Below are 12,135 nucleotides of genomic sequence, written 5' to 3' on the forward strand. Positions count from 1 at the left end.
TTTATCCAATCAGAGATTGAAGAGTGCCTAAAGAGTTAACTGGCGAGCTTCGATCGCTCTGTTGTAACAATTTTTATTTAGTTTTATTTACCAGCAATGTTCAGATAAACAGTTGTCTCAACTATAATGCATTTGGTACCCAAACTCTTCGCACACATTACGAATATATTTAAAATAATGTTGAACACCAAATATCATGCAGATCGGTTCAAAAATGTGGCAATTGAAGGATTGGCATTGTTCTAATCATAAATACGTTGTTATTATTGGAATCCTCATATGCCAAAACATATAATTAGTCATCAAAAACATCTTCCTATGTCCATTGGTTCAAAAGTTATGGCATTTTACGTAAAAAGTCTGTAATATGGCGGCCATCTTGGATTTCTGCTAATTAAGAGTATTTCTAGTGGTCTTATTTTGTTTTCAATGATTCGTTGGCCCTTTTATGTGAGTTTTATAGAATATAATAAATATTGTATGACATTTGAATGAATAGATATGGTTAATTTGTAATTTTTTTCTCAAAATTGGCGGCCATTTTGAAATTCAAAATGGAGGCTCTTAATGTTAATGGAAAAACTGGCAACCACCTTTTTCTTAATCAGTGATGTTTTTAGATGTGTTTAAACATGGTTGCCAAGAATCTACCCAAAAATTTGCTTTTTTTACATAAGCCAACCGACTATAAGGCGAGAAAGAGAGAAACCCTGTTCTACGGGCGAACGAACCTTTCAAGTAGGGTCGGTCGGTCGGTTGGTATTTAAAAAAAAAATTAAATAACCCAAAAAATCACAAAAATCTGTAAATAAATTTCAATTTGAGAAAATACAAAAAAAAAATTGTCCTGAAATTTCCGAAATTTGGGGTCAGCATTCATTTGTACAGGAAAAATTTGTTTCCCAAAATAGAACAGGGTTTTCGTTTTTCGTCGAATAAATAAATAAATAAATAAATAAATAAATAAATAAATAAAAAAATAAATAAATAAATAAATAAATAAATAAATAAATAAATAAAAATAAATAAATAAATAAATAAATAAACATTAGTTATGTTTGTACATGGGGGGTGCTGTGCAATAATCATGATCCTTTGATATCCATGATTTATCCTTGCACATTTATAGCATCGAACCTCCAGCCAATGTTCCTTGCCAGTGCTAGCCACGAAACAAGGTCACAACTGTAGCCACTCCTTCAATGATCGCCATTTCAGTGATTGACAGTGATGTAATGCAAATATGGCGCTAGCCATCTGGTCACGTGCGCATTTATATATGCGCATTTATATATACAACCGAAGTCTACTGATTATGGTGCATGTATTATCATGATTATGCCGTATGAAGACTACGAGTATTAGACGTAGGCCTACATAATATTTGATGTAACATATCTACGTATTAGTATTTTACCAACTTCTTGAAAAGGAGACAAAAACATGCATTTTCGGCATGTTTTCTGCCGGTATTTGACACCTTGAATCGTATTAAAAATGTTATAATTAGACAATGTTTCTTTCTCTTTTTTGTACAGCTGATGACATCAAAAGGATGGAAACTGAAAAACATGTTGAGTTGAATCGCATTTATATCTGGACTAACAGAAGATCCCTGGGAACGGTATTTCTAAAGTGTCTCAGTCAGATCCCAGATTCCCAAATTGTCAATGGTCTTTTTGCGTCTTGTTTCTTCTATGGAGAAGACCCAACATCAGAAATGCCTCAAAGCACCAAAGACAGGCGCAACAGAGAAGCAAGTAGTCATGATTTCTCAGACTTCCCATATGTTTACGAGGGTGAATCTTGTACGTATTCCTGGGCGAAAAGCCAATTAGAGGGGGACTACCCGGGCAAAAGAACCCTAATCTGCAAAGACCTTCCAATCACTTTGAGCGGAAAGCACGAGTTCATTCCTAAAGGATTTCGTCATACATTCTTAATTCGCCATCCTTATCGAATGTTTCAATCCTTGGAAAAATCTTCTATTGGCAGCTATTTTCCGACGTCCAATCTTTACGATACAATAAATATTTACTACAAGAAGCAGTTTGAGTATAAAGAACAGTATCTTGTTCTGAAATATCTCCAAGACCATCCGGAATTGGGAGATCCAAACCCAGTAGTGATTGACGCCGATGATCTTCAAAATCATCCTGCATCGATCTTGTCTCAGTATTGTGAAGCGGTTGATCTTCCTTATACGGATGATCTTCTACAATGGAAACCAGGTGATGACATAGTTAAACAATGGAAAATATCACGACAATTGGCCACAGCAGGTCTATATCATGGGTCAGGATTGTATAAATCGGCAATGGAGAGTTCGCAGTTCCTACCAACAAAGAAATTACCCGAGAGATCTGAACTTAGTAATGATGTCTTGGCATGTGTTGATATGGGGATGGCATACTATGAGAAACTGCATAGTATGCGCACAATTCGACCATGACGTATGATTTGAATCTAGTGCTTTCACAAAATTATTTCTCAGGCTTTCTAACATTTGTAAATTGAAAGTAGTCAATGTTTTACACTTCGTTATAATTATCCTTGTATTGATGTATATGTGTTTCGACTGAATCTGAATCTTTTGATATCATCAAACAATGTTCTCCGTATAATTGTGCACAAGAGTAAAATGAAGTTTGATTAATTCAGGGACTCATAACAAAGTTTAGAAAAGTGAAAATTCGTTTCCCAAGGGGTTTTGTAGAACCAAAACAAAAAGTTCTGTAGCCAAGAAAAAAAGTTCTTTGTAGAACCTTAAGCTTAAAGAACCTTTAAGGAACCATTAAGAAAGAACCATCAAAGGGATGTTATAATTTAATCATCATTACATCGTTCCATGAATATATTCATGACATCCTTGTTGTTGTTGTTTTTTCATTGATTTTCCATGTTACATAAATTAATACTGTAGGCCTAATTATTTAATTAATGTAAAATGTGTTTTTTGTATTCTATGTTGTATATTGTTATTCATCTTTCTGTGTAACTTTGGGTGTAACTTTGGGCGCCACCAGTCAGACGTCTATAGCGTCTTTGATGGCATTCACATCTCATGTACCGGTACTTCATATTTGTATATTATGTGAGAAGGAAACAAATAAAATTGAATTCTAAGTATATTTAGAACAGTAAAAACGATCCTTTCTCCAAGAAAAATGATTTTTGTTATTTAGTAGGCCTACAGGGTTAACACTATATCTTAAGGGGCTGTGCAATAATTATCAGCCCCGAACGGCTCGCCAAAATCGCTTGCCCCCCCTCTCGGCCCGCCAAAAATCGCTTGCCCCCCCCTCTCGGCCTGCCAAAAATTCTTTGCCCCCCCCCCCTTGAACATGCCAAATTTTTGGGATCCCAAATTCCAAACTTTAAATGTGACGTGTCATGTCAAAAGGAGACACTTTTGGGCAGGATCGTAAATGGAGAAATAGCCAAAAATCTGCTGGTGGGTGATTTTTTCACAATTTGGGTTTGTTGCTCATTTGTGATGTTATTAATGTTAAAAATATTGTCTGATAATTTCAGACCGGAATGTAACTGGCATCTTGCATTTTTTGAGACATTTTTCAAGTTAATTCCCTCTCAACATTGTCAATAATATTTTTAAAGGCCGATATCTCAATTTCCAATTTTATAATACCATAACTTCCGAACTCAATATCTTTGCTTAGGAATGTCCAAATTCATTTGGGAAAACGGCGTTGTGGAGCAAAATATCTCTATATTTAAGATATGTAAAAACCTCAAAATTCATAACCTGCCCAAAAGTGTCTCCTTTTGACATGACACGTCACAAATGGTCTAGATGTATGTTGCGAGCGCAGCGAGCAGGAAAATTTGCATATTTAAGCGTTTCCGTACCGTTTTCCTAAGCCTTTTTAAAGCATTTTATTAAAAAGGCGCCCTGTGAATGCGTGCCAAAAATCGCTTGCCCCCCCTCTCGGCTTGCCAAAAATTGCTTGCCCCCCCCTTTCGTCTCGCCAAAAATTTCTTGTCCCCCCCCCCATTTTAATTTTACCCTCCCCCAGGGCTCATAATTATTGCACAGCCCCTAAGGTGGTATTGGAGGCATTATGGAAGTGCTCTATTTCGTTTTAAACAGATTAATTGTGTAGAGCAAAGCACGCTTATCAATAGGCATATGCCTTTTGTTTGAAGCAAATCGGACATACGGTTTTCAAAATATCAATTTACATTTTCTTTGTATCAGATTGTTTTTATCAATTATCAATAAAGTTAATGAGCTAAAGTGACTGGAGATGCTCATTAACATATACTTTTTGCCAATATTTTGTTAAAAATCCATGCATAAATGTTCAGGGTAGGCCTACTTTTATTTTGCATACTTTTGCCTTGAAACTTGGTCGAAGTCTTTTTATTATTGCATATTGCATAATTAATTAGCATTTATGCAAATTAGCCCATTAATTATGCAAATATACAAATTAGAGGGCGGCTTCACTATGTAATACATTAGAACAAGTTTCAGGGCAAAGTACCGATATGCAAATAATGACAAAAATTACATATTAATTCTTTATTAAGGGGGTACTGCACCCATTGCTTTTTTTTTTGCATTTTTTGCATTTTGTGAACAAATTACAAAAAAAAAATTTGGACAAAGTGGTATGCAAAATGAAGGGGCAAATCTTCTCGTTTTATTGGTGGCATCGGTATCAACGTAGCTCACATGCTTTTAAAAGTAGAAGCCAAAAGGTGGTACATCTGATGATTTAAATTCACTTCATTTTGGAAAGCTTACTATCAACGGATTTCGTTAAAATTTTGGATATGTGTTGCTAACACATTAGGGAAATAAAGTTGATATGTAAAATGGGAATAAGTGGTTCCTGATTTCTCTTATGACTTCATGAACTTGGTGCTCCACAACTATCAAAAAGGAACTGGTTAAAATGCTTCTATTTTCAATGTTGAGCTATATTTTGTATTTTTAACTTGTGACATTATTTCCCTGAAACTTAATTAAGCCACAGGTAACAGGTTACCACAACCATACTACAGCAATGTTGAAAAAATTGTATTTCTTGTCACCTATACCACCATATTGGGTAGTTTTCCGTAAGCTTAACTTTTGTGATTTTGGTATCTATTTTATATTTATTTGTGAAATCCATCTCAACTAGGCATTCTAAATTGTACTCACCATTTACATCCCATATTAGTATGTCCACCTTGCACTTCTCGATATATATCCAGTTAAAGACAGAATATCAAAATTATGCCTCATTATGATATCAGACTCTCACATGTGTATTCAAAATTGATGCTTAAATTTGACCTGAACCAATTGACCTATAACCTGACATACGGTGACCTAATAGCCTTTTCTTCTCCTAACAACACATTATAGTATTTTAAAAATTGACTAATGACTATGCATCCATTGTGTAAGTGTTTATTTAATTTATTCAGTGTTATATATTTTGCATGCACCACTAGATTTTCTATAGAGAGTATAACAAAGGATTTAATGTATTCTATTCATGTACCCTACTTGAACATGTTGAATAGAATCAATTATGGTTTGTTATGAAACACGCATCTGAGTTACTAGGATACAGTAAACAAAAAATATATAGGGCTAAAATGACTTACTAAAATGGTTTAAAAGCACTTTGTAGGCCTATGTAGATATATTTTATAAGTTCAGGACATGAGGTGATGAACATATTTATGTAGGCCTACTTCATAAATTTGCAACAAAAAAAAAAGAAGAGGGGTACTGATGAAAATCAGGGTATTATTCCCCCTTAAAGACATTGGTGCTACCAAAATATAAAAATATACGTATTTCAATGGGAGTCCCGGTAAACATAGGTCGGTAGTGCAAACAAGTGGGTGTCCCTTGGGAGCAAGATGAGTAGCCATGATTGTTTATTATAATTAAATTAAAAGATATGCAATTGGTAAATGTTCAGAATATCACAAAATTGTGCATCTTGATCTGGTCACAAAGTTTGGCTCCCAAAACTAATCCGCGTACGGACATGGTAAGGAGGCATTCGTGCAAGCTGAAAATAAGGGTGGCGCTGTTCAGGTCCCCGTAGCTTAAAAGTTAGTCACCAAAATATGAAAAATGGTTTTATATGGGGTAGAAAAACAAACTTACTTTCATGTATATTTAGGCCTACACGTATTTCAATGGGAGTTTATTTAGTGGTGTGCGCCCTTCAGCCTAGTAACAGACAGCTCGTAGGCAATGCAGTGATGTTACTAAGTTATAGTGTTCTCTTTGAATTTACAAAATTACGTCCTGGTTTTATGGTTCCCAGTCAGTCACAGCGCACCTTCTACACGTACGTGTGAGTACTTAACCGCATCCAACTGAAAATTGAATACTAAACATGTTGACAGCCTGCCTCAGGTAAGCTTATTATAATTTATAGCATGTATATAATAGGGTATTGCTGTCTGGTAAGCAGGTACGAATTGAGACGTCGTGAATTGAGACGTCGGAGCCGGTCAAACACAGAGGACTAGCCTACATCCCGTATCCTACTATCACTCAAACAAGCAAATCTCTTCACGAATTCACTCACCTTGCGATCCTACATCATCAGTTGAAACAAACATCTAAGTTTCCAAAAACAACTTTGTCATTCCTCAAAACTACAAGTAACTTCATTAATAAAAAATTGAAATCATAATATTACCTGTTATTGAAAATTGTGTTCGATCTATGTGAACCAAAAGAACGCACGAGTCGAGTTCAGTTAATACCAAAATGGTAGCTCCTGCCTCCTGGTCACCTCCGATATGACGTCAGTATCAAGCTGCTTATTAAACGGTGGATCGGATTGGTTGAAATCAACGCCACGTTTTTGACCTTACAGGGGTCAGAGATATTCATATATTCATGTATGAAAACAGCGATGCGGATATAGTATCATCACCGGAACTGAGAATTGCGACATTTTCGATGTTTGTACCGGGGAATTTCAGACACGGAGACTCCGCGAAGATTTCGCCAAATTCGTCCAAAGGTAACCAAAGGGTTGGGGATCGCATTTTTAACTATCACTAAATGTTTCGGAATTGAGGTCGGCTAAAAAGTAGACAGTTTCGGGACTGTAATTGGTGTAGATGTCACATTTTGAACAGTGAGCGATAAGTGACCAATTTGATGCTCAGCACAAGTGACTATCTTTACTCAGGGTAATACTAGGGCAGCCATAGGTATAGCATGATACCTGGTCACATGTACCCATACCTAGTGTAGATTATAGGCTAAGGCATGTTCATAACATTTCAATTTCACCTAAAATTGTTTTCATCGAAAAGAGAATCATTCAACTTAGAAAATTAGGGGCAATCATATCTGTAGGCCAACAATTGGCAACATTGAATATCATACTGGCATTTCTTTTAACGGAATACTGCTAGCTGCTCGCCTCAAACATGCAAATTTGTACGGCCCTATGAAATCTATGGCACTAGCAAATTATGATTTTCACACAGTTGGCTCAAAGTAGTCTCTTCGCAGCCAGTTTGTTAAATAAAAAAGGCCTTCTCCTTTTTTTCCAGGTATCATAGTGTATACATGCAAATACAGACCAAATAAGGGTTTTGCACAATTTTTCCAAAAAAATTACTGCAGATGTAATAAATTGCTAAATTTTAAAAAATGGGTCATTTGATAAAAATGTGCTAATGTTTCATGAAAGGTGGCTATCATATTCAGTTGATCATCAGCTTTTCATCCCAGCCACATACACTTATTATAACATTAGATTTAGAAAGTTTACTTCGAGGACTGTTAAATATCAAAAATATCAATTTTTAATCATTTGCCATAAAATGCGTAAAATTATTTGATATCAGAAGGAGATTCTTTGTATTCAGAATGCAATTTGATGTCTGATGTGCTCTCATGTCCCACAAAAATACTGTCCAAACATTCATATAACCCCCAGTCTGTCCATTTCTCTTGGGGCTGGAGACCTTCTTGAGGGAAGTAGCGGTACAGGAAGAGCGGTGTTTATTTTATTATTTGATGTTATGAGAAAGACGCCATTTTGATTTCTGTTGGTGTTCAGACTTCAGAATAGGGTTGAAGTGCACATCATATCGGATTTGAACATTTGGATGATTTCCTTTGATCATTTTAATGCTTTAACTCAATTATTTAGATCATTTTACACTTCAATCATTTGGGTGATTTACTTTGATTATTTGCATGATTTAAATTTACTTGGTTCCATCCTCACTCACATGAAGGCCTCACTACCCACGGCCAGGGAATTGTCTGCTTTTGTCACAAGGCAGACTTTTATCTATTTCTCACAATCCCTGGTCTGGGACAATAGCTATAGTGTAATTTCTTTTTGGGTTTTAGCACTATTAATGTCAGTGATTGATTGATACTGTAGTGCCTTGGACCCCGCCAAATGATATTGATTAAAATGTGTTTCAAATTCTGTCGCACTACGGTATATTTGGCTTTGGCCCCATGCACTGCAGTGTGTACAAAAACAGTAGAATCTTTTTAAGTTAACCGGAAACAAACATCCACAGAAATTTAACACTGTAATTTTCTTCATAGGCAGTGTTAAAAACACATTCACAGATTTGGTGAGGGGGAGGGGGTCAACTTTCAAAATGACACATTAAAAAAAATTCTGGGATCAGATTATTTTTCACTGGCTCTTTCACTAATCCAATCCAATCCAGTAAACATACTGTTCTGTGAGTGTAATAGGGTTTATGTCATTTCTGTGATATTACTGTCTTGTTGGAAGCTCATGCAGTCATACTAATGATGCTAGATTAAATAGTCAAATTTAAGTAATCTTCAACGCCAGTAAAATGTATAGTTGTGATTGTAGTCCCAGCAGGGGTATGTAGGCAATTAATGATAATATACCTCTGTATGATATGATCTCAAATATAACTTGTAAAGTAGGGACACCATAAACTCCAAATCTGTGAATACCTTTAAGTAGATTCATCTAGCTTAATCCATGGAATTACTTCTAAAAAAAATTCTTTTTACAGATTTATATTTTCTTTCTTATTTCAGAGCCATGAACACTAGATACCAATGGCAGCATTTACATGGCCGGACACGTCAAGTGCAACTTGAGTCAAATAATGCGAATAGCTTTCAACCATACAGATGCATCTACTGTAGACGATTTTACAGTGATTTCACATATTATGGGGAACATGTGGCAAGACATAAAGCGAAAGCACATAGGTACTGGTTCAGCTGTCAACAGACTGAGATTATACCTGAAAGGATTCATACCAAAGTGAAACTGCACCAATGTAAATATTGCGACAATAGGTTCTCTTGTCCAAGTGCACATAATACACATGAAAGGGTTCACACCAAAGAGAAACCATACCAATGTAAATATTGTGAAAAGACGTTCTCACAGTCAGGTAGCAAGACTGTACATGAAAGGATTCACACCAAAGAGAAACCATACCAATGTAAATATTGTGAAAAGACTTTTGCAAAACCATGCCTCAAGACTAGCCATGAAAGGATTCACACCAAAGAAAAACCATACCAATGTAAATATTGTGACAAGACGTTCTCACGGGCAGATTATAAGACTGTACATGAAAGGTCGCACACCAAAGAGAAACCATACCAATGTAAATATTGTGAAAAGGCTTTCTCATATACGGGTAACAGGACTAGTCATGAAAGGATTCACACCAAAGAGAAAACATACAAATGTAAATATTGTGAGAAGACATTCTCACGAGGAGGTCACAAGACTAGCCATGAAAGAATTCACACCATGGAGAAACCCTACAAATGTAAATATTGTGAAAAGACTTTCTCACAGGTAGGTACCAAGATTAAACATGAAAGGATTCACAGTAAAGAAAAGCCATATCAATGTAAATATTGCGAAAAGACTTTCTCACAGGCAGGAAGCAAGATTAAACATGAAAGGATTCACACCAAAGAGAAACCTTACCAATGTAAATATTGTGAAAAGACTTTCTCAAATACAAGTCACAAGACTAGCCATGAAAGGATTCACACCAAAGAAAAACGATACCAATGTAATTATTGTGAAAAGACTTTCTCACAGGTAGGTACCAAGTATAACCATGAAAGGATTCACAGTAAAGAAAAGCCATATCAATGTAAATATTGTGAAAAGACTTTCTCACAGGCAGGAAGCAAGACTAGACATGAAAGGATTCACACCAAAGAGAAACCTTACCAATGTAAATATTGTGAAAAGACTTTCTCAAATACAAGTCACAAGACTAGTCATGAAAGGATTCACACCAAAGAAAACCCATATCAATGTAAATATTGTGAAAAGACGTTTTCACAGACAGGTAACAAGAATAAACATGAAAGGATTCACACCACAGAAAAACTATACCAATGTAAATATTGTGAAATGACGTTTTCACAAGCAGGTGACAAAACTAGACATGAAAGGATTCACACCAAACAGAAAACATACCAATGTAAATATTGTGAAAAGACATTCTCACAGGCAGGAGGCAAGACTGGACATGAAAGGATTCACACCAAAGAGAAACCATACCAATGTAAATATTGTGAAAAGACTTTCTCACAGGCAGGAAGCAAGACTAGACATGAAAGGATTCACACCAACGAAAAACTATACCAGTGCAAATATTGTGAAAAGACGTTCTCACAAGCAGACTACAAAACCAGCCACGAAAGGATTCACACCAAAGAAAGCCCATATCAATGTAAATATTGTGAAAAGTCTTTCTCAAATAAAGATGGCAAGACTAAACATGAAAGGATTCACACCAAAGAAAAACCATATCAATGTAAATATTGTGAAAAGACGTTTTCACAGGCAGGAAGCAAGAATAGACATGAAAGGATTCACATCAAAGAGAAAGGAATGTTAATATTGTGAAGAGTTCCTCGAATACAAGTAACAAGATTAGACATGAAAGTATTCACACCAAAGAGAAAGCATACCAATGCAAATATTGTGAAAAGACAAAACTAGACATGAAAGAATCCACACCAAAGATAGACCAAGTAGCAAGATTAGACATGAAACGATTAACACCAAAGAGAAAACCATACTCTCTTAAATAGGAAGCCCCACTTGCCCAGTTCTCTACAGAAGAACTGACGATACACCTGTTACTTTGATGACAGACAGAACAGAATTTACATGGATACATTTTAACCTTGACTAATTCCCCAAGGAACTTGAACCAAAAGTGGGGCTTTCACTTTAAACGAACTACTCATTTTTCAATTATAGAAACTTTTCACATTTTATGGAGACATAATAGATTTCCCTTCAAAATGACTCATTAAAATGACATGACGAGGTTGCTCACCGTAGTCATTCACCAAACTCAATTGAATGTAACACAAAAGTGTTAGAGTTTCTCTCTCTTGGGTACATGGATTATAGAATGAATAGATTCTAGTCAAAATGACCTTTTGAGTAGGTTATCTTTTCAGCGGGGGATATAACAGAAACTCGTCGAAATGAAATTGAATTTACTTTACATACCACCTCAGGTGATCTAATGTGTATGTAATGTAACTTGTATGACCATTCATCAACAATTGAATACCTGAGTAGAAGAAGGGCCCAACTCCATCAAAACTGTTTTTGAGATATTAAGAAAAAACTTAATATTTGGAAAAGTTTTACAGACAGAATGTTTTCATCTTCAGGGAACCTTTAATACACGAACATACAATACTACATATATTCGAAATTATATATGATGTTTCCATGGCAACGGTACAGATATACCTTAATACGAGCTGGAGTTGGGCCCTTCTTCCACTAATATACCGCAAGTGCCAGTTCCGTGAGCAGATGTGTTATAAATACCACAGAAATTTCATAATTATCCATTAATTCCATAAGTAGAAGCATGTAATATGTTAGCAATAAAGTTTATTGTAGTGAAAAGCAGATTTCATGGATGAACAAAATTCCTCTTTAACCCAATATTAATTTTGTGGAAGAAGGGCCCAACTCCATGGAGTTGGGCCTTTCTTCCATAAAAACCATGATTAAGTGTACATGGAAGACTATTTAGAGAGTGCTTTTTGGCTCATCTTTCACACACAAGGAAGAACAATCTGCTGGCAATAAAATGCTGGGTCAAACTCAT

The 12,135-nt window shown here is 35.6% G+C and overlaps 2 protein-coding genes across 2 annotated transcripts; both read left to right on the top strand.

Moving 5' to 3' along the window:
• Positions 1 to 1,555: 1,555 nt before the first annotated feature.
• LOC140140458 (uncharacterized) lies at positions 1,556 to 2,452 on the top strand. The gene has a single exon (XM_072162217.1). It carries the CDS (start codon positions 1,556 to 1,558, stop codon positions 2,450 to 2,452), a length of 897 nt encoding a protein of 298 aa, XP_072018318.1.
• A 3,815-nt stretch (positions 2,453 to 6,267) lies between these two features.
• On the top strand, positions 6,268 to 11,293 carry LOC140141103 (uncharacterized). Its single transcript, XM_072162887.1, has 2 exons — positions 6,268 to 6,394; positions 9,050 to 11,293. Exons 1-2 carry the CDS (start codon positions 6,375 to 6,377, stop codon positions 10,899 to 10,901), a joined length of 1,872 nt encoding a protein of 623 aa, XP_072018988.1. The 5' UTR covers positions 6,268 to 6,374; the 3' UTR covers positions 10,902 to 11,293.
• Positions 11,294 to 12,135: the final 842 nt, after the last annotated feature.

This window comes from Amphiura filiformis, chromosome 19 (genome assembly GCF_039555335.1).
Source record: "Amphiura filiformis chromosome 19, Afil_fr2py, whole genome shotgun sequence".
In the NCBI taxonomy this organism is placed as follows: domain Eukaryota; kingdom Metazoa; phylum Echinodermata; class Ophiuroidea; order Amphilepidida; family Amphiuridae; genus Amphiura; species Amphiura filiformis.